Source organism: Molothrus ater, chromosome 1 (assembly GCF_012460135.2).
Source record: "Molothrus ater isolate BHLD 08-10-18 breed brown headed cowbird chromosome 1, BPBGC_Mater_1.1, whole genome shotgun sequence".
NCBI classification, from domain to species: domain Eukaryota; kingdom Metazoa; phylum Chordata; class Aves; order Passeriformes; family Icteridae; genus Molothrus; species Molothrus ater.
This window is the reverse complement of record NC_050478.2, coordinates 69050706-69076346: the sequence shown is the minus strand read 5'-3', so window position 1 is coordinate 69076346 and position 25641 is coordinate 69050706. Positions and strand designations below refer to the sequence as shown.

Here is a 25641-nt window from a genome sequence, read left to right as displayed (position 1 = left end):
TCACCATTACCATCCTTTTCACAGATGAATGGCAAAGCACTGGCCCTTATGTAAAGAACCTGTATTAACTACACACCTGACATCCAGAGGAGCCTGAACTACTTGGCTTATGGCAATTCTTTTGGTTATGTATTCCTGCAACTGTCCCAGAACTGTTATGTGTGATAGTAACTCTGTTGACAAACAAAAGCCTACTTTCGGGCCTTCCTGAACAAAAAAATCCCCAGATATCCAGCTCCAAATCTTCCACAGACAAAGGCATTTCCAACATGCCTTGAACTCCCAACCTGCTCTCAGTCTCAATAACATTGCCAGGTTTTCAAGGCTCATAATGCCCAGAGAGCTCAGGCAGTGACAGAGTTATGGTGTGGCACTGATGGGACGGCCCAGATAGCTCAACAGGTGACAGAGTTACAGTGAGGCACCGATCACAGCCCCCAAAGAGATGGAGCAGCGGCAGAGTCAAGGTGTGGCAGCAATCGTGGTGCCCAGAGAACTGAGGCAGTGACAGGGCCACAGTGTGGGAGGGACTAGAATGCCCAGAGAGCTCAGGAAGCAACAAAACCACTTCTTGGGAATTATCATAGTGGCCAGTGAGCTGAGGCAGTGACAGAGTCAACGTCTGGCACCAATCCATCGCATAGAGAGCTTGAGCAGTGCCACAGTCACCGTGTGCCACCTATCACAGTCTCCAAAGGGGTCGACAGACGACAGAGCCATCGTGTGGCAGAGATTGCACTGCCCAGACAGCTCGACAGGTGACAGGGCCAGGGTGTTGCACGGATCGTAGTTCCCATAGAGCTCGACAGGTGACAAAGTCACGGCGTGGCCACGATCGTGGTGCCCAGTGGCTCAGGCAGCGACAGATACTCTGCCGGCAGCGATCGCAGTGCTCGTAGAGCTCAGGCGGTGACTCAGTCACTGACTGGGCGGTCCCCGCGCCTCTCAGAACCTTCCAAGCCGCCTCCTTCGCTCCGCCTCCCCGGAACGGAGGCATTACTTTAGGTGCCTTAGGGGGCAAACCCCATTGCCAGCGGCGCCCCGGGAAGCCGCTGGGGCCTCCGAGGCCAGAGCGCGGTAAGGCAGGAGCCCGGAGCGGGAGCAGTGGAAGGGCCGCGCTGCTGCACCGAAACCGAAACCACGGCGGCGACCCCGCCAAGGGGGGTGCGAAGGCGTCGCCACGGTGTGATCCGGGGGGCTGACGGGTTCCGAGGTGAGGTGGCTCGGTGTAGCGCTCCGTCCCATCTTGCACCGCTGTGGAGGGGCTCACGGGGAAGGGGAAGCGCCGGGCGGGGGAGCGTTGCGTACGAGAGGAGGCGGCAGCAGGAAGCCGCCGGGAGGAGAAGGGCGATATGGCAAATCAGCCAACGAGGAACTAGGCCAGAGCCGCTCTGCTTTAGGGCTTCCCGGCTCCTCGGAGAGTAGGCGCCTCTGGCTGCGGCCAGGCCGCGCGGGGCTGAGCGGGAGCGCCCGTCTCCGACAGCTACGGCCCGGTGTGGCGCCGCAGCCGAGACAGCCTTTCCCGATTCCCGTACGGAATCGTTTCTGTGACCAGAACCGACTGTAGCAGCTTTGCACGGGTATTGGCTACTGCACAGATCCCATCCTTTCCTCTTCCCACGCTGCCTCCGCTCCTGTGAAAACTTCTGTTGCATAACACCTTTGTTTCCCTTGAATTGGCTTCTCCTCCCCTTCCCGTGGGATCCTTTCTGTAAACTGCTAACGACCTGACACAGGTATTTTATTTGCTATTTCCAAGAGTAAAAAAGAAAAAAAAAACCTTCCTTAGTGAAAAGATGCATCAGGTGAAAAATCTGAGCAGAAGGGAAAGGTTTGGATGGAGTGGGTTATGACATTTACAGCAACAGATCTGAGATACCCTGTTTTGAATCATCATTGACACAGGCAATATTTTTGTTAGCACCTGTAGCAGCCCTTCTGTTTGTCTCCTGTTGGTCCTTTGGGTACACCAGCTTTGGCTTCTGTTCTTTATTCCTTTCCATTACTGACTGATAACTCAGTGGCCACCAATTTTGCTACTTGTAAAGGTGCTAATTTTCTCCAATTAAAGTTTATAGCACCTCTTAAGAACTTAGGTGATGGGAGCATCATTAGACTACAAAGGCTCCATGTTCTTTCATATTACTGTGCTAATGTGCTCAGCCCTCCTCCTTAACCATGCAGGTCACATCATTACAGATTTGTAACTGCATCAGATCAGTTACAAATCGTTAGAACTGAGCAAAGCGCTTTTGAACAGTGATTAGGAATATGACATGATGAGCTAATGTCCAGGTTATGATTCTTGTGAATTTATATGCCCTTTAGGCATTAAAGGAGAGGACATAACCATGGCGTTAAAAAGAAAAATGCCACAAAGACACTTAGCACTGTATTATCCTCTTCTAGAGAACACCAGCTATACTGGTGGACAGAAATTCCTCTCTTCTAGCAACTGGTATTAAAAATTTTCATAACACATGTTGGTACTTGGTATATATGAACCCAACTGAATACAAGTGTTCAGAATAGTATACAGAAAAAACTGCTTTATAATGAATCAAGTACACAGATGACAGCTACTTGACAGAACATAAATTAACCACTAGAAGTATGCATAGCTTCTGTAAGGGTTGGCTAAATTAAGCTACAAAATTTCCATTCTCTTAATTACAGATATGTAATTCATGAATTGGTGTGTCCTAAGTACTGAGGATACATATAAATTACCCGTATTTCAATAAGAAGCAGTAAGGTTGGAGTGAACCTGAGTCTTTGAGGTTCTGTCCTTGGTTTTTTATAATTTGACATTTCAAGCTATCATAAACCAATATCTCATGTTAAATAGCACACCAGAATAAGTAGTCTTTGCTTTAAAGACTAGCTAGACATGGTTTCCTGTGATATTCATTCTACAAAAAAAAAAAACAAAAACAAAAACAAAACAACTCTGGGTTTGAAATAAGTCATCAGATCAGACAGCTTCTATTCAGAGTACCTCATTATTAAATAAGAACACCAAAAAAAGCAGTAGCATTTTACTATGCCCATGGGGAAGGTTCCCTCCCATCTAATAAGAAAATTCCCTCTTCTTGAATGTTACCCAGTTCACTTCAACAGACACATGATTTTAGAAGTTATTACTTCTTTAGAATTTCCAAGACTTTTGTTCATAGTGACTACATGTGGCTTGGTCGGAAGGAACAGGTAATTAACATTATAAACAGGAACAAGGAACTGCATTTGTTGCAGTTTTGGGCAGAGATATTTTTTGCCAGGCTATATGGTATTGAATGCCAGTCCCAAGCTATCAGTGGTATTAATGCAACTTTAGAGATTCGCCATTCAAAAATGCACATCTACTTTGCATTCGCAAGAAAAGCTTGTGCAAGTCTTATAACTACTACCTAGCTGCATAATTGCTGTTAGCATGGAAAAATTAACATACATAAGTGACTTCAAACTTATTCTTGGAAGGGAGACCCAGATAAGGAAGCAAAATGTTAGTTTATGCCATGTTTGACTCTGATGACTGAATTTAGGCCCCATGTACATATGACATCCACCCCATCTGCACAAAAGTCAGTATGACCATGCCAACAAATCCAGAGAACCATCACCAGAAACATCCAGGGCTCAGCTATGAAAAGCAGCAATGGCACTGCTATGAGTCATTTGTTGCCTCCTATTTGATTGGCTGTAAAGGAGAAACCAAACCCAAACAAAACAAAAACCCAAAAACAAACAAAAACGTGACAAAAAACCAAAAACAACCCCCCAGAAAAACCCCTACCACAACAAACAGAACAAGAACAACTTCCTCTAATCATTATTAGGCATAGTAGGACATACCTTCTTACTAAATGAATGCAGCCATAGCCTCAGGCCTGTGCTCATAATGCAGGCAAGCACTGCAGCAAAACAAAGCATGCATCATTTTGAAGTCCATAAAGCCAAAGCAGAAAACTCTGAAGAGAGGACACTGCTCTAGGTGTAGGGAGGTTGTTCTCTATCTGTGCTACAGCAGCCTGTAGAGTCTATATATGCTCTTTGAAAAGAAAGCTCTTGCTTTATCTCTTCTACAGGCACATTCATACTTTTTTTTAAAAAATAATTTATTCTTCCCTGTTTTGGTTGGTCAGTATTGAACTGATCAGACCATTTCCAACTCAGCACTGAAATGTCTCTCTACCTCAGGTACCTACTTTCCACACACACTAAGTCCTTAGATCCCAGGTTTCCCAAAGAGGGTGTGGTAATGAGGCAGTCAAAATTAGGCTACAGCTGATGTTCACAACAACATTAACCAATTTTTTTCAATTAGAGATTGGATGATACAAGTGCATAATAGTTTACAGGAATTGGCAGTCGTTTGTTGGTCTGGAAAAACTTGGGAGTCCCTTTGCTATACAATTTAGAGCTCTTAGTTACCCAGAGGCACCAATCTAGTGTTGCTGGTAGTGGCACTTAGAGGTGGTGCCTTTCTCCCAGCTCCATCTATCTGTGTCTGTGCTGTAGTTACCCAAGATGAGTGCAAAATGAACAGCCCTGCCAGTCTCTTGCACTTTGTCTTTTCTCAGCAAACTCTTTCTTTACCTGATATAAGGTGCTTAAGTTAAAAACTTAGTGAGGGGGAAAAAAGCAGAGCTTGTTGGCTTGCACCAGTGCTAGCAAAGCAGCTTGCTGGCATGTGCTGAAGGCAGGGGCTGTCTAGACTGGGAAACATTAGGCAAGAGAGTACTGCAGCCTTATCAAAGGATTAAAATTATTCTGGCATCCACTTGTGCTTACTTACCTATTACTTATCTGTTATTTACCCATTTCATAGGATCCCTCAAACTCTTTTTTTGTCTTAATGCACTTAAGAATTATTACAAGCCTTCATAATTTCTTTGTTCCTCTTCTCTTTAATGGGCAGAGGAGAAGTTGCCATACATATTCTTTCCTAGCACTTGTCACCTTGAGATCCTGTGGAAATAAGTTTCCAACAGAAGCTGAGTCCTTCATTTCACCCTCCATTTGGTTGTTTGGTTTACGCTTTAAGCAAACCCTTTAGAGCTAGGTTTGCAAAGATGCCTAAAAGATAGTTTAGGGTTATGTAAGAATCTGGGCACCTGAGAGGCCTGTGTACAGGCAATTCAGAAAACAAGATACCTATCAGAATCATTAGGCACTACCTGCCTTTGGGACCGTGGCTTTTTTTGGTTTTTCTGGGGTTCAGATTTTGCACATATGAAGGGTAGGGACAGTACCGATCTACTGTATATTATATGGATAAAAACTATTTATCAGCAGCACTTTGAGACCCTCCAGTGAAGAAATTATTTATCAACTGAAGAAATTATATTATCAACTGAATATAACTGTAGTGGGTTGACAGTATTAATCTTTAGGTCTGATTCTGTGAGAACTGCAGCATTTTTGGTTTCCAACTGAGCATTCATAAGGGTCACGAGAGTTTATATTTCTGTCCCACTCCTTCAATGTACACTTATTTAGTAAGTGTGGAACAGCTGAATGCTTTCAATGACACTTCATTTTCTCTCCTTTATACTGCAGGTCCAGGAACACGAGGGTGCTTGATTTTGTTTTAATTGCTAAGCCATAAAGACTGCAGCCATGTCTCTGGAAGACATCCACATGAACACCAAGGATTTGCTTGAAAAGAAGCAACTAGATGCTGGAGGATTTGGAACAATTTCTTTATGCTTGCACAAGAAATATGGATTTGTAGTATTAAAAAAAGTGTATACAGGACCACAGCGCACTGAGTAAGTTCTAGATCTCAGTTCTGATTTTCACTTCAGTTGGTCTAAGTCCTCTAAATTCAATTAAGACAAACCTAAATGGAGTGTAATAATTTCAGGTCTTTGGCTTCTGGAGATACTTTTATGTGGGGAAAAGAAAACAATACTAACAGCTGTCCTGCAAATTTTCTCTTTTTTCCCCCTCTCTTGTTAAGAATCAAGAGGACTCCTGCACACTTAAGGAAATGCAGGAACTCAGTGGCCACACGATATTTTCTAACTTGCAGATATGTTTTCAATGAAATTGTCCAACTGTAGATGTCCACTAGGAACTAAATGCACATAAATTATCAGCAGGACTCCACCCTCATGTGTGTTAATACCACGAATGTAAACCTGTCTCTCTTGAGAAAGAGCAAGAGGAGAGTGAGCCAAGCCCACTGATTTAATTCAAAGATTGAATGTTGATTTCAGTGGATTCAGGTCACATTGCAGCTCTACTACTTTGCAGCCATAACAATCCTAAAACTCTCCCATGAGTCATCCACTAGAGTGAGACAAAATTCCATGTTTTTTTCTGCTTTGGGTTATGATAAATAAATTAACTGAGTTTTTATTTTGCTGGTAGAAAGCAAATTAAGTATCTAGTTTGCAGCCTGCAATGGCAGTTTGGGATGACCACAGTTAAAATGGACTAGCCTGCCAAGTGTATTTTTGGGTTTGTGTTTTTATTTTTTCATTACATAGGCTCATAATTTTGTTATTTCTTAAAATATTGAACCATAAGTCTTTAGCAACATTTTTAACTGAGCCTAATACAAACAAAACAACCAGTTTCTTCTCTAGTAATACAGAGGAACACAGATGGAGAAGGCAGTTTCCTTTTAAGTCAGAGGGTAGGAAAGCATTAGCAAGCAGTATAGTTTCAATATTTTCTTACATCCTTCCATCTGGTGACTAGAACAGGAACAATAATAAAAATACCATCTCTTCTATTCATTATATAATGGATATTATCCTTTTTTAAGACCCTTAGAGAGCTCCCAGCTACATACCTCTGATTTTTGATGGATTGTACTGAGGCCAAGGTAATTGTTAAACCACTAATTGTTAGCAAATGCTGTCATCAATTAGTATGTGTGTGGCTCCCTTGTAAGAAATCCATTTTGAACATGAAGCCCTTTGGAAACAAGACCTCTGTAAGTTACCTGTACAAGAAGTAGTGGAGTGCATCTTGATCCTTCTTGTTCCAAGGCTCTTTCAGCTCTGCTCAGTTCTCACCCCAGTTAAAAGATTTGGACATCCAGAGCTACCTACAAGAAGAAAGCTTATGCAGTTTCTGAAAAGCAGGCCTTAAAATCAGACTGAGGAGACAGTGTCTGTTTAAGGCATTTGAGCAGAATCTTAGAGAATATAACCTGGCATGAACAAATCTGTATCAATTAAAAATCAGCTGAAGGTATGGTAAATCTTGCAGGGGTTTAGGGATGTTGACATTTTTGGCCACGGCTTTCATATGAATCAGTGTGATTGTCATCCCTTTGTTCTTTCTGGGCTGGCACCTAAATTCTGTGTAATTTTTGTTTTACAGGTACAATGTTTCCCTTCTTGAAGAAGGCAGGATTATGCGCAGACTGCAGCATGACCGTGTGGTAAAGCTGCTCGGTGTCATTTTGGAAGACGGAAACTACTCACTTGTGATGGAGTACGTGGACCGGGGGAACATGATGAAAGTGCTACAGAATGTGAGCAGTCAATTATTTCATCCCTTAGGGTTGGTGAGCTGTCTGAAAGGGACAGGATGTTACTGCCATAGTCAGAGAACAGAGTCTTTAATTTCTTATTCTTCTTTTTGTATTAAAAAGCCAGTGGCAGCACTGCTTTCTCTAGAGACGGCAGACAATGGCTTTCCTTTGCATCACAGAGGACAGACCAATTACAGATTAAAAAGTTCTAGAAGGGCTGTAGAGATAAGTGGAGAGTTTGCTAAATATGTAGCAAATATTTTTAAATATGGAGTAACTCTAGAATTATTTTAATGCCAAAATTTCAATCCAAGAAGGACCTTAGAGCCATAGAATATCCCTGGTTGGAAGGGACCTTGATAGATCATCAAGTCCAACTTGTACAGGACAACCCCAAAAATCACAACCACCCTCTGGGTGAAGAATCTTCCCCTAATATCCAACCTAAACCTTACCTAATCCAGCTTTGTGCCATTCCTATCACTGACCATCAGAGAGAAGAGATCTGTGCCGGTCCCACCGCTTCCCATCATGAGGAAGCTGTAGACCATGATCAGGTATTCCCCCAGTGTCCTCCAGGCTGAACAGACCAAGTGACCTCAGCCCTTCCTTATACAGCTTCCCCCCAGATTTTTCACCATCTTTGTGCCTTCCTCTGGAGACTCTCTAATGGCTTTACATCCTTCTTAAATTGTGGTCAAAACTGCACATAGTATTCAAGGTCAAGCCATACCAGTGTGGAGTAGAGTCTGACAATCACCTCCCTCATTGAAAAACTGGTGATGCAGGTTTTTCTTACCATAGCTTAAACAGAGGTACCCTTGGGACTGAGGAACTTTTTTTTAAAGACTGAGTTTTAATTTGATTGTTGTAGTTGCATTTTTTAATAGATGGAACTTCTTGTTCTTTCTTTTAGCTCTCAGTACCTTTGTCAGTGAGAGGGCGTTTCGTGCTGGAAATCACAGAAGGAATGCTTTATTTGCATGAGCAAGGCTTTGTACACAAAGACCTAAAACCAGAAAACATCCTTGTGGACAGAGACTTCCACATTAAGGTATTTGTTAAAATGTGAATGGAGAAGGTTGGTGATTTGGGTTGAAGAACCCACTACAGCCCTGCTGGTTAGAGCTCCTAACTTGGTGGATTTGGTAGCTTAATGCCTCTGTAGTTTAGTGAGTTATCACTGAGAGAGTGTTCCCTGGATCACTAAATTATAGTGGCCTATACAACCTCTGAGTCTGAGATTTGTACAGTATTCCTCCAACTGTGGAAAAAAAAATCACTGAAGGCATTAAAAAAATAATGTAAATAACAAGCCATAAACAACATAAACATAACATAACAATTACATGAAAAATTGCTAATACAGAGTTTTAAACAAAATAGAATGTTTTATGGATGATGTCTTTTGTCCTTTATTGCTGTAATTTCTCCTCCTGCCTCCACTTCCTTTTTTTTTATTCCTTTCTTTCTTTCTTCTATTATCTTCTCTTTTGTATCCCTCTTTTCCCTTAGTCATCATTTTAAAATGACATCCAGGAGCTACCAAAAAACCCCATCAGAACACTACTTCAAAGAATGGTTTATAAGCCTATTCCAAAGCCCTTCTATTAACTTTAGTGGGGTTTTGGATCAAGACACATAAATATAGAGGCTAATGTGGAATAAACCTGAGGGGAATTTGCAGCAGTCCTCATCAAATATCCTGTCTCTGGTCAAGGTGAGTTGTTAAAATAATGACCCCATTACAGTTTGAAGCTATAGAACAAATTTCTGTGAAGAGAACTCTGTCATTTTCTATTTCTCACACATAAATTAGTAAGTAGTTCTTTGACAAGGTTAATATAATAGCAAGTGCAGTATGAGCAGCTTGCAGATAAGAATTACAAATTTATTTCTTGTTCAAAAATAAAAATCTCATCATGATCTACTTTAAACATAAATTGTATGGGGAGTTGGGTTTCATCTCTCTTATATAGACAGGACCAAACTAGGCTATCATCACATTTCATGACAAACTGATCTGGAACACAGGATCAAATTCAGAATCAGATAAGACTTCCTTAAGTAGCTTGATCAAAAATACAATTTAAGGCAGCTGTTGTATAATCAATCTGCTTGAATGTGTCTAACATTGTCAATAATTAGAAAGGGAAATAGTTGTTCCAGGAAATTGTAAATGCAGAAAGATTTGTCATATCCTTCTCTGTCACTACACATGAACCTGGACTCCTACTTCCCCAGCAGAATGTTGCCCAGATTTTCCTCTGAATACGCAACCTCTAAACATAGCCCAGGGCTGCAGAAATTCAAGAGGAATAATAAGCTAGTTAGAGGCAATAAGAGAGAAAAGTGAGTTAGAAGTGAGGCAAGGTGTCATCTTGCTTTTATCTGAAGTAATTGAGTTACATGACTCTGTTTGACAGCTGCCTATGGCCAAGGGAGACAGGCCCATTTTCTTTCAGCTTTCCTCTGCTGTTGACCTCCTGTTCCCTTGTGTTAGCACTGGTGCTAATGTGAACAGCCTGTCTTGATTTAGGAAGCCAAAGCAGCAGATTACCATTTACCTTGTTGGCAGTGCTATCCTTCTGTTGGGGAGCACTTGGTTCAGCAAGCTGCTTGACTGCCTTGTGCCAGGTCTTCCCAGGTAAGTGTCAGTCCTGGAACAAGAGGAACAGAGGGAGCACATAATAGGAAATGGGGGGAGAGAAGGGAAGGATTACTTGCTTCATCACCAGCCATTTCAAAACTGCACCCTAAAGTTTCAATGATAGCACATTGTCAAGCACACAGTACCCAGGTATCTCTGCTTTAACCTATTCCATGCTATTCTTTTCCATGTCTCTTTGTCATACATATCACATCATTTTAGAGCCTCTTCTTTCCCTCTTCTGAAGGAAGATCTAAGGTGGTTGAGTTAAATGGAATCTGAATGGCAAGGGTAGTGAGAGAGGAGGCATATCTGCCCATCTCATAGGTTGATTCTAGGTTTGAATCTTAGATTCTTCTCCTATGAATCTTCTGTTCTCCTATGAGTGCTGCAAGCAGACCTCACATAAGATTGCCAATATGTGTGAAACCAAAGTTCTTCTATCCTCACATTGTGCAAATGTTCTACACTTACACAATATGAGGATAGAAGAAATAATAAAAGTTCCGCCTTATGGCTCCCAATTGGCAGTGACGCTTTATTTAGAAGAAAAACCAAACCAACCAACCAAAGAAAAACAAGAAAAAAATCAAATTGTTTGTTTTCCTTTTTTAAGTTGTATTTTTTCACTATTTAATTTTTAGATAAGTTATTAGACTTAGGTTATTGGGCTATTAAGACTTGATAAAATTGACACCGAATGCAATACTTGTTTATCTCCTCTTCATTACAGCGCTTGCTCTGATGTGTCTCATTTTTCAGATTGCAGATCTTGGTGTTGCCTCCTTTAAGAGCTGGAGCAGGCTGACCCAAGAAGAAACTGTCCGACAGAAGCAAATGAAGAGCACCTACCAGAACAATGCTGGGACTCTTTTCTATATGGCCCCAGAGCATTTACGCTCTGTTAATGCTAAACCAGTGGAGAAATCAGATGTTTACAGCTTTGGCATTGTGATCTGGGCAATTTTTGCTAACAAAGAGCCATATGAAAGTACGTTATTTCCCAAAGGATGCTACCAGAAATATAAGTTACAAATATTAAGCATTTAATGTTATAAAATTAAGATTAGTGGATTGCATCACTCATGGCCTAGAATAGCACTGGTTTGGCACCTCATGGCCAGTCAGAGGAATTAGTTGCATCATTCCTGACTTCTAAGCATGGACAAGAACATCTGAATGAAATGCAGCCATAAGCTGAATCTACTCACATCTACATGGTGTGGGCACAAACCAGACTTGGTGGCAGAAATTAGGCAAACCTCAGATGGGCCAGGATGGAAACTTTCTTTGATGGACACTATTTCCTGAGGTGGATTAGTTACACATGGAAATGAGAATGATCTCACAATCAGTTACCAATTCTCAGCTGTCTGGTGCTGATTTCTCAACATGCACCAATGGGCTTATGTAGAACAATAGAAGCCAGCTGTGGAATTCCAGAGTAACAGTAATGTTTATAGTTTTGAATGGATTTTTTGCTATTTAAATGGCTAAATGTTGCCTGTGTGGCCATCTTTGTGTTCATATCTAGTGCAGAGCTGATGCACCTGAGAAGCAGGTTCTAGAGAGGTACCTCTGTCACCCTTACTCACACTGTGCATGTCTTACATATAAAAGTAAATCCATTGATCTTAAAATAAATCTCTAATCCATGGAAGTCAGGGCAGTGGATTCAAATTCACTAATATAAAAGATTTGTAACTGTAATCTGGACCTCTTTGAAATCCTGTTTTACATACCCACAAACACACAGGGAGCTATTTCATTGTTTCTTTTACCTCTGGAAAGGTAGCAAAACCCATGAGCAGAACCTGATAGGAAATTTTATTTTTCAGATGGTATAAATGAAACCCAGATTTGCTTTGGCATCATGAATGGAAACAGACCAGACATAAAGGAGATCACTGATAAATGTCCAGCGCAAGTTATTGACTTAATGAAGCAATGCTGGGATGAAGATTCAGAGAAACGTCCAACCTTTGCAGGTAAGGCATTACTTTAGGATTTGTATTTGTTTGTGTCCATTGATAGCTTATAATGCAGCAAAATATTTCAAGAGTATTTTCCTCTTGGAATAAGATGGGGTGTTTTTTGAAAACTGAAATAGCCATGCACATAATCTGCTCTTTGGTCATAGTACAAAGTATGCTCTTTGTACTATGACCAAAAATGGGATCTGATCCAGCATTTGCAGGTTTGAAAAATCCTAGTAAGTGAATGGAGCTGATTAAGACACTTTATCCTTGATAATTTCTTTTCAGCATAGTATAATCTTATTGTTGAAACTTACATAAAAACTAACATCAAGGGATATAGTATATCTTGACCATGACTGAGAAAATATCCTATTCAAAATACTCTAGATTCAAAAGCTGTCCTAGTTATCCTTCCATAAGCAACGTGACTGACTTTGATAGCTAATCATCCTTTCACATGGTCAGATGGCAAAACACTTCCAGTCAGTAGAAGTCTTGGCTGAATGGTCTGGGAAGGAGGCTAAGAGCAAATAAGTAAAAATTCTATATCTCATTGTCTCTCCTTTCTGCCTCAATACATAGTGCCAAAAAAACCCCAAACAAACCAAAAAACCAAAAACACCCCAACAACCTGGAAAACTCGAAAACAACAAAAAGAGGAAAAAAAACCCAACCTACAAAAAAGACCCCAACAAATAACAGGAAACTGAGTTTTATATTTAGACTGGGGCACCAACAGCTTCGTATACAGGCGTGTATTTAAATGCTCAGAGGAAATGTGTATCCCATGAGGAACCCACCTACTATCTCCATATTAAACATATATAATCTACTTAAACATATATAATCTACTGCTAATAGATTAAGTTTATGCTTGTATTGGATCTTAGCTTCTAATTTTCCCATATGCAAGCCAAGGAAAGATGCTCTCAGCCATTGATCATAGACAGATTTCACCATAGAAACCAATACAACAACAACAAATCTATAGAAGTCATCCTGTTCTTGTTACTGTTTGAGACTAAATGTACCATGTGAACAAATTACAAATGTATGTATTTGACTGCCTTGCACTAGGCTTGCACATGGCTTTCTTGTTTCTGACATTATAGAAGTCTTCATTCTTCATTCCTTTTCCATCAAGATTGTTAACAGTACAAGTCACTTTTATTTTCCTTTGAAAACCATTTTCAGTTAGTTCTTTTATTTTTGCAGAAATCAGTGAAAGATACAAGCCATTTTACTATGAAGAGCTAGGAAAAAATATTGAAGAAGATCTGAAGAATTTAAAAGTGAGTAGCTCTCTAAGCATTTTAAATTTCCCCACATTCCTTCTTCCCAACCCCAATTATGGCCAGATTCTGCCACTTCAACACTGATCATGCTTAACTGATATCATTTCCTGCTGTGATAAAATAGCTGGATTTGTGAATGAGGGCAGAGCACTGCTTGTAATTTATCTCAGCCTTCAGAAGGTTTTCAACACTCTCCCCCAAACTACTCTTGTATCCAAGTTCAGATGTTGCTGTCTGGATGAGTAGATGAAAACAGGTTGGATGGTGAGTCCCAGAGGAGAGCAGTTGATGAGTCCTACTTCACCTGCAGGCCAAAAGCAGCTGCAGGAGTGCAGGGGGCTGGGACCTGACCTGGTTTACTCCTCTGTCAGTGACCTGACAGAAACAATGAACATACATAAGGTGTGCACCAAACTAGAAGGGCTAATCAAGACAGTCACAAGAACAAGTCTGATAGCTGCAGGCTGGAGGAATGTGGTGACAGAAACCTTGTGAAATTCAGAAAGCACAAGAGGAATGCTGGAATTAAATAAGCCCTGGCTTCAGTGCCAACCAGGGGTTGCCCAGCCAGGGAGCAGCACTGCCAAGAAGAACCTCAGGGTGGTAAAGAGCAGTGACCTGGGCAGCAGCCACAGCCTGCCTGGCACCAGCAGTGTCACAGGCAGCAGATCTGCTCAGACCTTGTTAGTCCTAATAGGAGATGGGAATTCAGACATGCAATGGCTTTGGAGGACAAAGAAATAGCAACCTGCTCCTGTGTGTGAGGAGTCTGAGAAGACAGAGCCGAGCTCTTCACAGCAGCACATTGTGTGAGGACCAGAGAAAAAAGACAAATACAGAAACAAGAGAGACTCAAACTTGGATGTAAGAGTGAAATGAAAAAAACCCACAACTTTGCCCTCTGAGGAGAGCAGAGCAGTGGCACAAGTTTCCTGAGGAGGTTGGCAAGTCACCATCATTGAAGGTATTTAAACCTGACTGCACAAAGCTCTGAGCTACCAACTCCAGTCCCATAAGTGACCCTGTTTTGAGCAGGAGGTGGGCCCAAGGTCTATTTCCACCTGAGGATTCTATGATGGTATTTTGCAAAAGCTCCTCATATATCCACTAAGTCTCACTCACAAAATAAAATGTTATTCATATAAATTAAAAAGTGGCAGAATCTAATTTAAAGTAACTAACATCATAAATTCTTGGCAATTTTTGCCCTGTCTTCAGGCAGTGTCTAACGAGTCTCAGCCTGCTTGAGACCAGGAAGGTATTCCACAGTAATATGAACAGGTAAAAGCTAAAATCAGATCGTTTTCCTGAGTGTCCAAATTGGTTTGTCTTACTTTTCTGGCTGTAAGTTTAAAAACTATGATTAAAAGAAAAATTTCCCAACTGAAAATAAGAGAATCATAAAAAAATTGGCTGATAATGGAACCTTTTTATCACAGATATTATGAGTTTCATCACTTGACTGTATAGACTTCACTCACAGACAATACAGAGAGTATTCTTAACTAAGAAAAAAACAAAACAAAACAAACTTCCTTGTGAAACCATTCTTTCACTTTTTTTTAAATGCTTCCTTCTCACCAAGTCTTCAATTGTGGAAATAAAAATTACTCATTTCATGTGATGTTTATGAAGCACCAGTAACTGTTCAAAAAAGCAACAGAGTTTTGCAAAGCGAAACCGATGAAACAGATTTCTTGGACTAATTTGATCAAACTCCCAGTATGAACAATATATATGTCTAATTTACGACAGCAACCCCAAATCAGGACCAAGGCAAATTTTACTACATGCATTAGCTCTCTGCAGATGCACCTCTCATATCATAGGGACAAAATGACTATTTAGGAAATGGGCTGTGGGTTTATTACTTTCTCAGGAAGGAAACCATCCATTACAATCAGGGCACAGGCTGTGAACAGTGGATCCAGGGCAAGTCACTGTGTGAATTACAAGTACAGCTTCAGTAGCAAACATGGCTTAGAGAGTTTGGACATAGCCTCCCTGCTGCCTGCCCAGCAATCATGGAAGCCTCCTAACTAAAAGGATCACAGAATCACAGAATGGTTGAGAATGAAAGCAACCAGAAGTAATTTGGTTTAACCCTCCTGTTCAAACAATTCCATTACTCAAGTAAAATCTAAGGACCTATGGTTGTAATGTGTGTTAGAATGTTACCTTTTGCTTTTGGAGGGAAGTAATTTTTTTGGGAAGAGATAGGTAAGAATTGTTGATTTTTAATCTGTGAAAGTACTTATTTGGTTTAATTAAAAAAATACTAACACAAACTCTGCTTTTGGAAATTATTTTATGAGTAAGCAGCACTTGGGGAAGTTGAGAAATAATTTTTGCAGGTTAATAAAAAATTACTTCCAGCAAAGCCTGAATAATGGGAACATCAAAAGAGTAGAACAGGAGTAGATTTTGCCTTCACTCTAGTTAAGTGAGGATGAGGGTTATAGAAAGGAAATTGCACTGCTTTTTTCTGAAAATTTATTCTAAACTCCTCTTTTCTAATAATCTTCATAGAAGTCAATGTGCCTATACCTGAATGTTAATTATTTCTCACCTCTTCTTCCCTATTGATGAATGAGCTTATTAAATATAGATCCACAGATCAGGATGCATGTTTACTACCTTTACCTCAGCAGCATCCCCTCACTAAGATTGCTTGCCAAAAGTCTGGCTATTAAATACAAGTCAGACAATCCAGAGCCACTCTGGATTAAGGTCACATTCATGTAGGCAAAGATATTGTTTGGCCAAGTCAGAGTACTATATACTGCTGTTATACTGCAGTCCTCCCTCCCTTCACTGAAGAAAATATTTTGCCCACCTGTAGCAAAGCAATGGGTATTTCCTGACAGGCTGTGCTTTCTGAAAGAGTATGGGATCTTTTGCCAGAGACAGACAGAATCTGTTCATCCAGGTCACTTCACAGTGAAGCTGTGCTGTTTCATATTCTACAGGTAGTCCCTTTGTTTAAGCTTTTGCCTATAATTTGATCATTTGTTCTCATGTGCAGATAATGCAGCCTGAATCAAATGAACTGCTGCATAGCATGGAATCCCTTCAAATAGATGCTGTCCCGGGAGATACCAGTAATGGTCAAGTAGGTAAGTCACTAGCACATAATTATTCTGTGTATTTGCCAAAGATAAAGTTGAGTTCAAAGCAAGTAACCTTACCATTAAGGGTTATGAAGAGATTCAATTATTCAGCACCTCAGAAAGAATTGTAATTCCTGAGAAGATGTTATTTGCTCCCAGAAGTTACACTTAAAATTTCCATCTCCTTTTACACTCTTATGCTTTCCTCTTCCATGCCAAAAATTTTGTTCAATATTAAGCTTTATGGTGGTCACTTTGATAATTACTTTTCATACTTGATCTTTCTTCTCGTCTTTTTAGTCATGCCAACTGCTTGGTTTATAGGCTTTAATTTCATTAAGACCTTTCTTTTTCCCCCTCCATCGTTTCTTATGAATGCTCTGAATATGACCAAGATACATAATTGTAAATTATTCCTTTGTTTAGGACTTTGCTCTCTAAGGAATCTGAAAAACACTAGTAGACAGGGTTTTTTCCTCTTTTCTCTCATACTTACATCAAATCTTGGATGAGTTGCATGTTTGGCAATTTTATAGAACTGGCTCTCTAATATGTGATAATATATCTAATATGATAGAGTTTTGTAGTAGTGGATCTGGAATTCTCTTACCAAAGTTTCTTAATGTCAAGGGACACAGGATCTTATTTGCAACACTGATTTACAAGAAATAATAAAAAAATCCAGTAGAAATAAAATTATGCTGAGTTATCTAAGACACAATTAAATTAGTAATGTTAAACTGTAAATGCAACTAATAAATCTTCCCCAAAGCCAGGTTTCCTACAACTGTTCCTCAGTAGAACTGATGGATTTAGGGCAGCCCCACTGTTCTATTTTTAAGTGAGTGTAGTTACATTTCCTGTGCAGAAAGAATCGTGTATGACTGCTGCAGTTTGCAGATGCTCTCAAGTTTTAAGTACAAAAGACTTTGCTGGGAATTTCCACTGCAGAAAGATGCTATCTTGCCAGCCTGTCAGTCAAAGGCAGAGGTTTTTCTCTAGTCAATGGGCATAACTCAGCCAATGGTAGTGAAGGCATCCCACAGGATCTGTTCATACATCTATCTCAGTCTTGCCCTGGAGAGCAGATGCCACATAGTTTATGCTAATACTGAATTGAGCTGTCACTTTGGATGGGGTTATTTCTTGTATTAACCATTCCTCCCACTTCCTCTCTAGCAGTGATAGCAAAACAAGCAGAGCAAGTCCTACTGAAGGTGTTCTAATATACGGCCATCCAAAGGAACTAGTTTTGGTCCTGCCTAATATGGGCTGAAATAATGTAATTTGGGGGGGACCCAGTTCACTAGCATTATCTGAGCTAAATAGAAGCACATACATACACTTCATTCCAGTTTTACAGCGCTCTGTAAGTGTCCCTTGCTTCAAGCAATGTATGGTATTTTCTAGAAAAGTGTGAAGCTTTCAAAACTTTAAGAAAGCATCTACAGTCCTACCGTTAAAAAAATAATTACAAGTAGTAACAAACAGATTTTTATGTTTCTTATTTAGTCTCAGAATGCTACAACATCATATAGATTATAACTCCATCTAGCTCAATTCTGAAGTAGAGCTTCCTTTGATACTGAGAATTAGGTTGAAAGGTATAGATGACACAGACTATTTTATCTGGTAGACGCTACTTGTAAAAAGGTATTCTTTGGAAGAGTATTCATATCATGACATATCCAGACAGAACATTTGACATAATCATTTTAAATAAGATTTTAATGACAAATTATTTGTGCTGTATGAAATTACACCTGTTATTACAGTGGCATTATTTTCCATCCTGTTACACCTCAGTTTTGCACTGATCAAACTCTAGTTAATGCCAGAGGAGACACACCAGTAAATCAGATCCTACAAATGCCTCCAGGAATACTTGTTTCAATGGTTGAAAACTTGATATCAATACAAGCAGACCACACAGTGAATTCTCACACTACTAAAGATAATGAGATTTTAATACTGATAGCTTAAGCAAACCTGTACTTCCTAGATAAAAATCTGTTCTATTTGTCAGTAAAGCTGTGTTTTATTTTATAGAATGTCTTATGCTGGAAGTAATGTTTTATTGAAACCTTTTAGATATACAATAATAATAAAGTAAGTTAATAGGTCATTGCAACAAGTTAAATACTTGGATTTGAATTTTTTCAAACATTTAATGTGCTTTCCTTTCAGATCAGCCTAATTCTCTACACAGCTCCCAGGGTCCCATGACCAGCGAGGTTAACGAAGCCCTGTTTGCTCCCTCCCCTGAGAACCAGCCTGTTGAGAGCTGCGAGACCTCATTTGTACCGCCTGATAATCTGGAAAGAAAACTCCAGCATGAATACAACTACCATGCCTTTGGGAGCAGGATGGATAAAGCAGTTCCACCTGTGTTGTACAGCCCTGAAATGATAGAGGAGGAGAGGAGACGGAGAGTTTCCTGCGATCCGTTTGCAAAGCCATCCCCTACTTCTCAACTGAGTGAACTGTATCCAAGAGCTGAAAAAACAGGATCAAACACTAATCCATATTTATGGTCACAGGTAGCTGCAACAACACCAAAACGGAATGTAGATGTTTATTATGGGCCCAGTCCCAACAGTCTTCCAACAGGAAACCTGGTGGATACCTATGGATTGTGTTCAGCCAGTAACTTTAGCCTTAGTAAACCTCCTGTGCCAGAATCTGGACAAAACCTGACGTCACCAACGAATGTAAATTGGTATTCAAAGAATTCAGACACAGATACAGGTGAGATTCCTCCTTCTGCAACACCTATGTTTCTGAAAACACACTTTTCCTCTATTCACTGAAGTGGTCAAGAGAGTTTTGTAGCTCAGGGAACAACCTGCTTATTGCAGGCTGATCTGTAATATAGAAAGGGTGAATTCTTTTCATTAAGTTCTCTTTGTTGACTCAAAGTTAAAACACTGTAGCTTTGAGTTCATTATGCTGCTTTCGCTGATGTCAGGCTGCCAATTTCAAATGAACCATTTCTAAAGCATCAGTGTAACAGAAGAGTATGAGACCCAACCAACAGCTGACTCTACCAGCCAAGGAAGAGCAGACAGCAAGTACTGCTAAAGCAGCTCACAAAATCAGGAGCTGCTAGCAGTCATTCTAGGAAAGCTGAGGAGAACTTTGACTCTCAAAACTGTAACATTCATACCATAGGTTCTACTCGTGAAGAAACACTTGTAGCATTTCAGAAAATAGATACCCATCTATTTTAGTACTTTTTGAGGTAATTTTTAGTTTGGCTTGCAGCAAGCTGAGAGATCCTGAACCTAGGGAGCCAGCAAGGAGGTAAGGCTTGGAACTGGTTTCTCCAGAGAGCTCTGCCTGGTGCTGAGGGAGAGCTCCTGTTGGTGTTTGCTGGTAAGCCATGGAGTAGAAATGTATGGAGACAAAGAAGGAAGAGAATATCGGGCATTAACAAAGCATATAAATAAGTGGTAACTGGAGACCTAGTTACAACTTTGAGGAACTAGAGACAGCATGAGATGCCTGCTCCTAGTCTTGGATATTTTTAGCATGGTGTTATTTTCCAGGTCATCTCACGAGAAAATGCCTAGCTTTTTACAAGCAGAATGCCACAAAGGTGTTATTCTGTTGAATTATTAATGCAGAGGCTGTGATTAGCTGTTTATGTGAGTTTATTTACTGAAATGAATCCGAGGGCTGTCATGTCAGAAGGCAGGCATTAGAATTTTCAACATCACTAATAAAGGAAAACCTTCTGTTTGAAAGAAATAAAGAAAATATTTATTCTAGGAAGACCGTGTGAAATAGTGTAGCAGATACCAGACTGAGGTGCACAAGATCTGTATTTCAGTTCCTCACTGACTTGTTGGGTGACTGTAACCCATCTGCTCTTGCTGCCCCAGTATGAGTTGCAGAGCTCATCTGTGAGCATCCAAAAACTCACACTCAGGAGTTTAAGCTGCATGTATGAGGTATTCAAACTGGCAAATTCCACTCTGTAACTGCAGTGTGCTCTGATCCCACACTGCCAGGTACTCCTACGCCCACATGGAATCCCATTGTCCTCTCTGAGATCCAAGGATGGTTAATGCTATTAGTAACTCAGCAAAACCTCAATAAGATCATTGCTTAAACTAGAGTTATTCAAGGAGACACAATCCTGCTAATTAAAAAGCTTCTCATCTCTGTATTAAAGAGCACTGTATACTCACATTGTCACAAATATAGCAGTCATTGTTAAGTATATTTACTTTTCTATTTACATAATGCTTTTGGCATTTCTTTGAGGTTTTTTTCCTTTCTACAGATTACAGGGATTCCACTTCTTTCCCAAGGGGAACATTTGCATACTATCCTAGTGCACCCAGAGTAAGCTCAGGTAAGTGCTGTGGCCTTCACCTGCCCTGGTAGCCAACAGGCTGTGCATTGCATCCTGACCAGTAAAGCAAAAGACTTAAGAAACTTGAAAAAATTTCTGTTATTGTTTAATACCTCTAAGCATAGCTGAAGTTTTCAGTATCAATAGGTAAAACTTAGTCCTGTTGCTATCAGGACCTAAACACACAATTAAATGTGTAATAGATAAATCAAGGACAACATATTCTTTAATGTAAGAACTTTAAAAATACGAGAGCATTGCAAGATCTCCTGTACACCTAACCTAGTCACTTCCTTAGATCAAATTTCAAGTTGCTGTCACTCTGCCCAGCTCTGGAACCACATACACATTTGGAACACTTTGTTCTATCTTAGTTTGCATTTTAGTACAAATTTCTAGCTACAGGCTTCATGCTGATCAGTCTTCATTGGGGCACAGGTCTCTACATTTCTACTGGCTTGAACCCCTAAAGTCATAATAACAATGACTTTATTATCCTTCAGGAGTTATTAATATATGCTCCTTTAAAGTTGTGTTGCTTGGGGCACTCTGAATTCTTTAATTAACCCTTTCAAAAGCTTGTCCAGTTTCTAAGTGGTCTAAACTACAAAGAAAACTTGAAAGAAGAGGTTTCTGTCTTCTTGACTCTGCACCCTTTAAATGATGACCCAAACCTGAGAAGCTGCAAAGTGTAAAGGCTTGGGAAAGGAGATTTATAAGTGTAGCAATTTTTCCTGTTAATACTGTAATATTGACAAAGTATGTGTATATATTTTCATATGTTATGCTAAATTCATTTTGTTGCCAGATAAGAACATAGCAAATGTGAGTTTTTTTTCTATTTTTAACTACAAATATGATGTGTTTCCTGAGTCCTCTGGCTCTTAAAAAAATACAGGAATCATAATATTATGAGTAGAAGTAATAATGTTATGAGACATGATAAAATGCATTCCTTTTTTGCAACTTCATCAATCTAATAATGCATACATATAATATTTCTGGCTTGCAGTCCCAGGTTAGCATATATTAAGTATTCTCAGATTTTCATACATAACTATAGATGCTCACACTTCACATTACAACTGAGTGTGTAGCAAGGATGTAACCATGATTCCAGGTGATGAAATACAGAGCTTGGTGTATCATTTTAAGTATCTGTACTTCAATTTTAGACCCAGGTTATGAGATTCACCAGTTAAGCTAGAGTTAGAATGTTTAGTGGAGAATTATCCAAGCAGAGTTCAGAAAACACTGTCAAGAGAACAGAAAACTGACCTCCCCTAAACTGAATAGTGACTTATCTTCATGCTGCATGTGGAAATCAGACAACAGTAAACAAAAGATCAAATTACGTGTTTTACTTATCATATTTTATGAGCAACATGAAACTACATTTGCTGTCGTCTTGCAGAACTCAGACGTCATAACTGTAAACTTGCACTTACATCCATGAAAAATAAAGCTGAGAGGCAGAAGTGAGCCTTTTAAAATTTAAACAAAAAGAGCATTTGAGTCAAGGCTGACCTCCTGAAGCTGTTAGGCAGCAGAAAACAAGACTGCTACTATGCATTCCCAAGGCACAGAGAACATTATTTACAGTCTAGTAACTATCAGCTTGGTTGTGGCACTCTGTCATAAAATAGACTGGGCTTTCACTAAAGTACACTTCCGTATCACTGCATAGCAAAAATACACTCGCAGCACAGTTGACAGTAAATGGTTATTTCTACATCAAGTGCAAAAAATATCACTCCCCTTATTAGTGGAACTTTTTCCTCCTTATGTTACTTTTTGACATTTGAACCTTATGCTGTTGTTTGTAAATTTGTGTTAAAGTTCCCTATACAGATGAATCAATCAAGTACAACATAACTAACAGCTCTGGAATTCAAATTGGATCCTACAATCACATGAGAATTGAAGATCAGAATCCGCATGTCAGCACTTGCTCTGTTGCTATGGAAGATATTTATCCTCATTATGAAGCAGTGGGTGTATTTGGTAAGAGAAATATCTCCCTAGTTTTCATGTATTCACCTCATAATTACCTGAGAATCATTTGGTTTGGAATGTATAAAACACGCACTGGCAGAAGCAAGGCTAGGATTGGAGATCCTCACCTGACTTCTAGTTTAAATCGTAGAATATCCTGAGGTGGAATGGACCCATGCAGATCATAGAGTCCAGTGCCTGACACAACACATGGAAAACTAAAAGTTAAACCATGTAAGCAAGAGCCACAACAACTTCATTCAGATAGAAGTTGTACAATTTTGAAATGTAATTTACTTTCATTGATCAATACTGAATTAAACTACCTTGGTGTATTCCTAAGTAACATTTGTGTCTCAGAATATAAAACATATACAACTCTCTAGAAATTCCAGAAAGGGTTTTTTCAATCTTGCAGGTTTAAGTGACAGCCTATGATAGCTTCAGATCAAAGAGCAAATCCAGCAACTGACCCATGAATACACATGTTCTGTCTGGACATTTCTTGCCTGCCATCACTGGGTTATGCTGCCTCCATGAAATCCACTTCTGATTGCATCACTAAGATTCTGTCTCTAGATATTACCAATAAGCATTTGGGGTAGGACAGGAGAGAGAGAGAGTGAAAGGAACATAAGAACTGTTGAAAGATAGAATTTTCTTACACTCATCTTCTTTTTGCAGACAATACTACTGTCCTGACAGAAAAGCATCTGAATCTAGTGAGAGAAAAGCTGGCTAAGCAGTGGAAGCACTGCGCTCGGAAACTGGGCTTCAGTGATCCTGAGATTGATGAAATTGATCATGACTACGAACGAGATGGACTAAAAGAAAAAGTTTACCAAATGCTGCTCAAGTGGGTAATGAGGGAAGGTGCCAAAGGTGCTACAGTTGGAAAACTGGCCAAGGCCCTCTTTGGCTGCCAAAGACTGGATCTCCTTAGTAGTTTGATGCAAATCCAAGAAGAATAAGTTTACTGAGAACAGACTTTCCAGAGCTCTCCTTTTTGCACAGACATTTGGAACCTATTTTTTTACCTACCAGTTAATACCTCCAATAAATCAAAAAGTTCATGTCACAATATTTCGTCTTCCAAAGAATAAAAAAAAGCATCTTCCTTCCATATAGAACGATTGTCCAAAGATAACAACAACAAAATGCAAGACAAATATCAATTCAAGGAGAATGCATTACACAAAATTTCTACATCCTACTCTTGAAGCATGTTGGAAATCTCATTCAGTTCCAAAGATAGACCTGTTGATTGAAAAACTTGTATAGAAACCAAAATCAACCCTTACATTTGCCAAAAGTGCCAATATTTATCATGCCAGTATTTGACTGGTTGAAGTCAATATTTTTAAAATATTTTTATAATTTTTATTAAATATAGATGTATAGAACACCAGCATAAATATTCGGTTATGCAGAACACCAGCATAAATAAAAGCAAAACCTATTTCTGGCTTTAAAACTCTGTAATTGATATTTTACAGTTATAATGTTGCATTAGATTTTTACATTGTTTGGTAGAAAAGATTTTACAGGGTAAGAGTCTCATCTGCTTTATGAAATAATGAAAAAATACGTTGAATCAGTATGCAATCCAAATTAAAATCTCAAGAATACAAGAGCTTTGAGAAGTGAAAGGTGCCTTATTACCTCTTGACTGAAGACCCATTCTCCTATCTGCTCTGGAGACTCAGTGTCACTACATTCTGAATCTCTTAGGCTGCATTTATATTAGTTGGTTAAATGTGCCTGGAAATGTTACTGGATGCTGCGGGTAAACAGGCTACAGCCTGCTGCCAGAATAGCACATTCTTTAAACCTCCAAAATGCTGTGTAAAGATTATTTCACAGTACTCAAGTTGTTTCTGGAGAACACTGGAACAGCTCTATAGTTGTGCCTGGAAATATTCCTTGTCACTCTGACTTCCTAATATTGACATAATCGCACTGTGCAGTATCTATCAAAGAAGAATTACTCCCAGTTTTTTGTCCGAAGAATTATGCCAAACTCTTCTTATGAGGGACAATACCTCCTGTTTCATCAGATTTACAGATATTTCAAGCAACTGTTTTGGAGCTGGTAATTGTTGAAGCTTTACATAGAGCACTAGGTGTTCATTAGTGTTCATAACTATTCATTTTAATTGTCCAAAAAAAAGCTAATAACTTAGTGAAGTGCCGTTAGAAAGGATTTCTGCTCCTTGATACAGTACCCACCATTTCAGTGGAAGCAAAATGAAACTGTAATCAAAGCAAGCATCACCATATTTGTCATCTTTAAACCTACTTAAAATATATTGCATTGCCTTACAGTTTTGACTTAGCAACATGCTAAAATTCTATAAACTCTTGAGTACAATATAATGATGTGGTTTATCTGTCTAATGTAATAAACATACACTTCCCAGAAAAAGAAGAATTATTCTTTAAGCAAATAGAGAGATGGGATATAGGGTGTCTTCTCTACATCAGTCCATAGAGCTACAGCCAACAGTTACTGTGATAATTCATTAAACAGATCCCTGGACAGATCACAAAGTCCATTTATGTTCTGTTAATGCTGGTTGCACTGTACTGCTACATCAATTCCTGACCCTCCATTGGTTTTTAAAGTCTCCCATATCTGCAGTCTTTATTTAAACAATATGCAATTTTTCAATCATAAGATCTTTGTCTTATTTGGTACACAGAATGAATGGTGATCATTTAATGGGTCTACATTAAATGCTTCATTTGCTCATTATTAAA

The 25641-nt window shown here is 39.5% G+C and overlaps 1 protein-coding gene across 2 annotated transcripts; it reads left to right on the top strand.

Moving 5' to 3' along the window:
* The first annotated feature begins 1017 nt into the window (after nucleotides 1-1017).
* On the top strand, nucleotides 1018-25641 carry RIPK1 (receptor interacting serine/threonine kinase 1). 2 transcript variants are annotated; one of them, XM_036378607.1, is made up of 12 exons: nucleotides 1018-1213; nucleotides 5560-5771; nucleotides 7339-7492; nucleotides 8409-8546; nucleotides 10905-11133; nucleotides 11981-12130; nucleotides 13337-13413; nucleotides 16442-16532; nucleotides 18714-19274; nucleotides 20815-20886; nucleotides 22726-22890; nucleotides 23566-25641. In XM_036378607.1, the coding sequence occupies exons 2-12, from the start codon at nucleotides 5620-5622 to the stop codon at nucleotides 23850-23852; spliced, it is 2076 nt and encodes a 691-aa protein (XP_036234500.1). In that variant the 5' UTR covers nucleotides 1018-1213; nucleotides 5560-5619; the 3' UTR covers nucleotides 23853-25641. The 2 variants fall into 2 exon arrangements, with proteins under 2 accessions (XP_036234500.1, XP_036234502.1); XM_036378609.2 differs by lacking the exons at nucleotides 1018-1213; nucleotides 5560-5771; nucleotides 7339-7492; nucleotides 8409-8546 and adding an exon at nucleotides 9032-9212.

Bases quoted from the DNA above. Each gene is read 5' to 3' on its own strand.
- RIPK1 (XM_036378607.1), top strand. From the start codon at position 5,620: ATGTCTCTGGAAGACATCCACATGAACACCAAGGATTTGCTTGAAAAG. The intron at 16,533-18,713 runs GTAAGTCACTAG...CTTTCCTTTCAG, and splicing joins TACCAGTAATGGTCAAGTAG to ATCAGCCTAATTCTCTACAC. The intron at 22,891-23,565 runs GTAAGAGAAATA...TTCTTTTTGCAG, and splicing joins TGAAGCAGTGGGTGTATTTG to ACAATACTACTGTCCTGACA.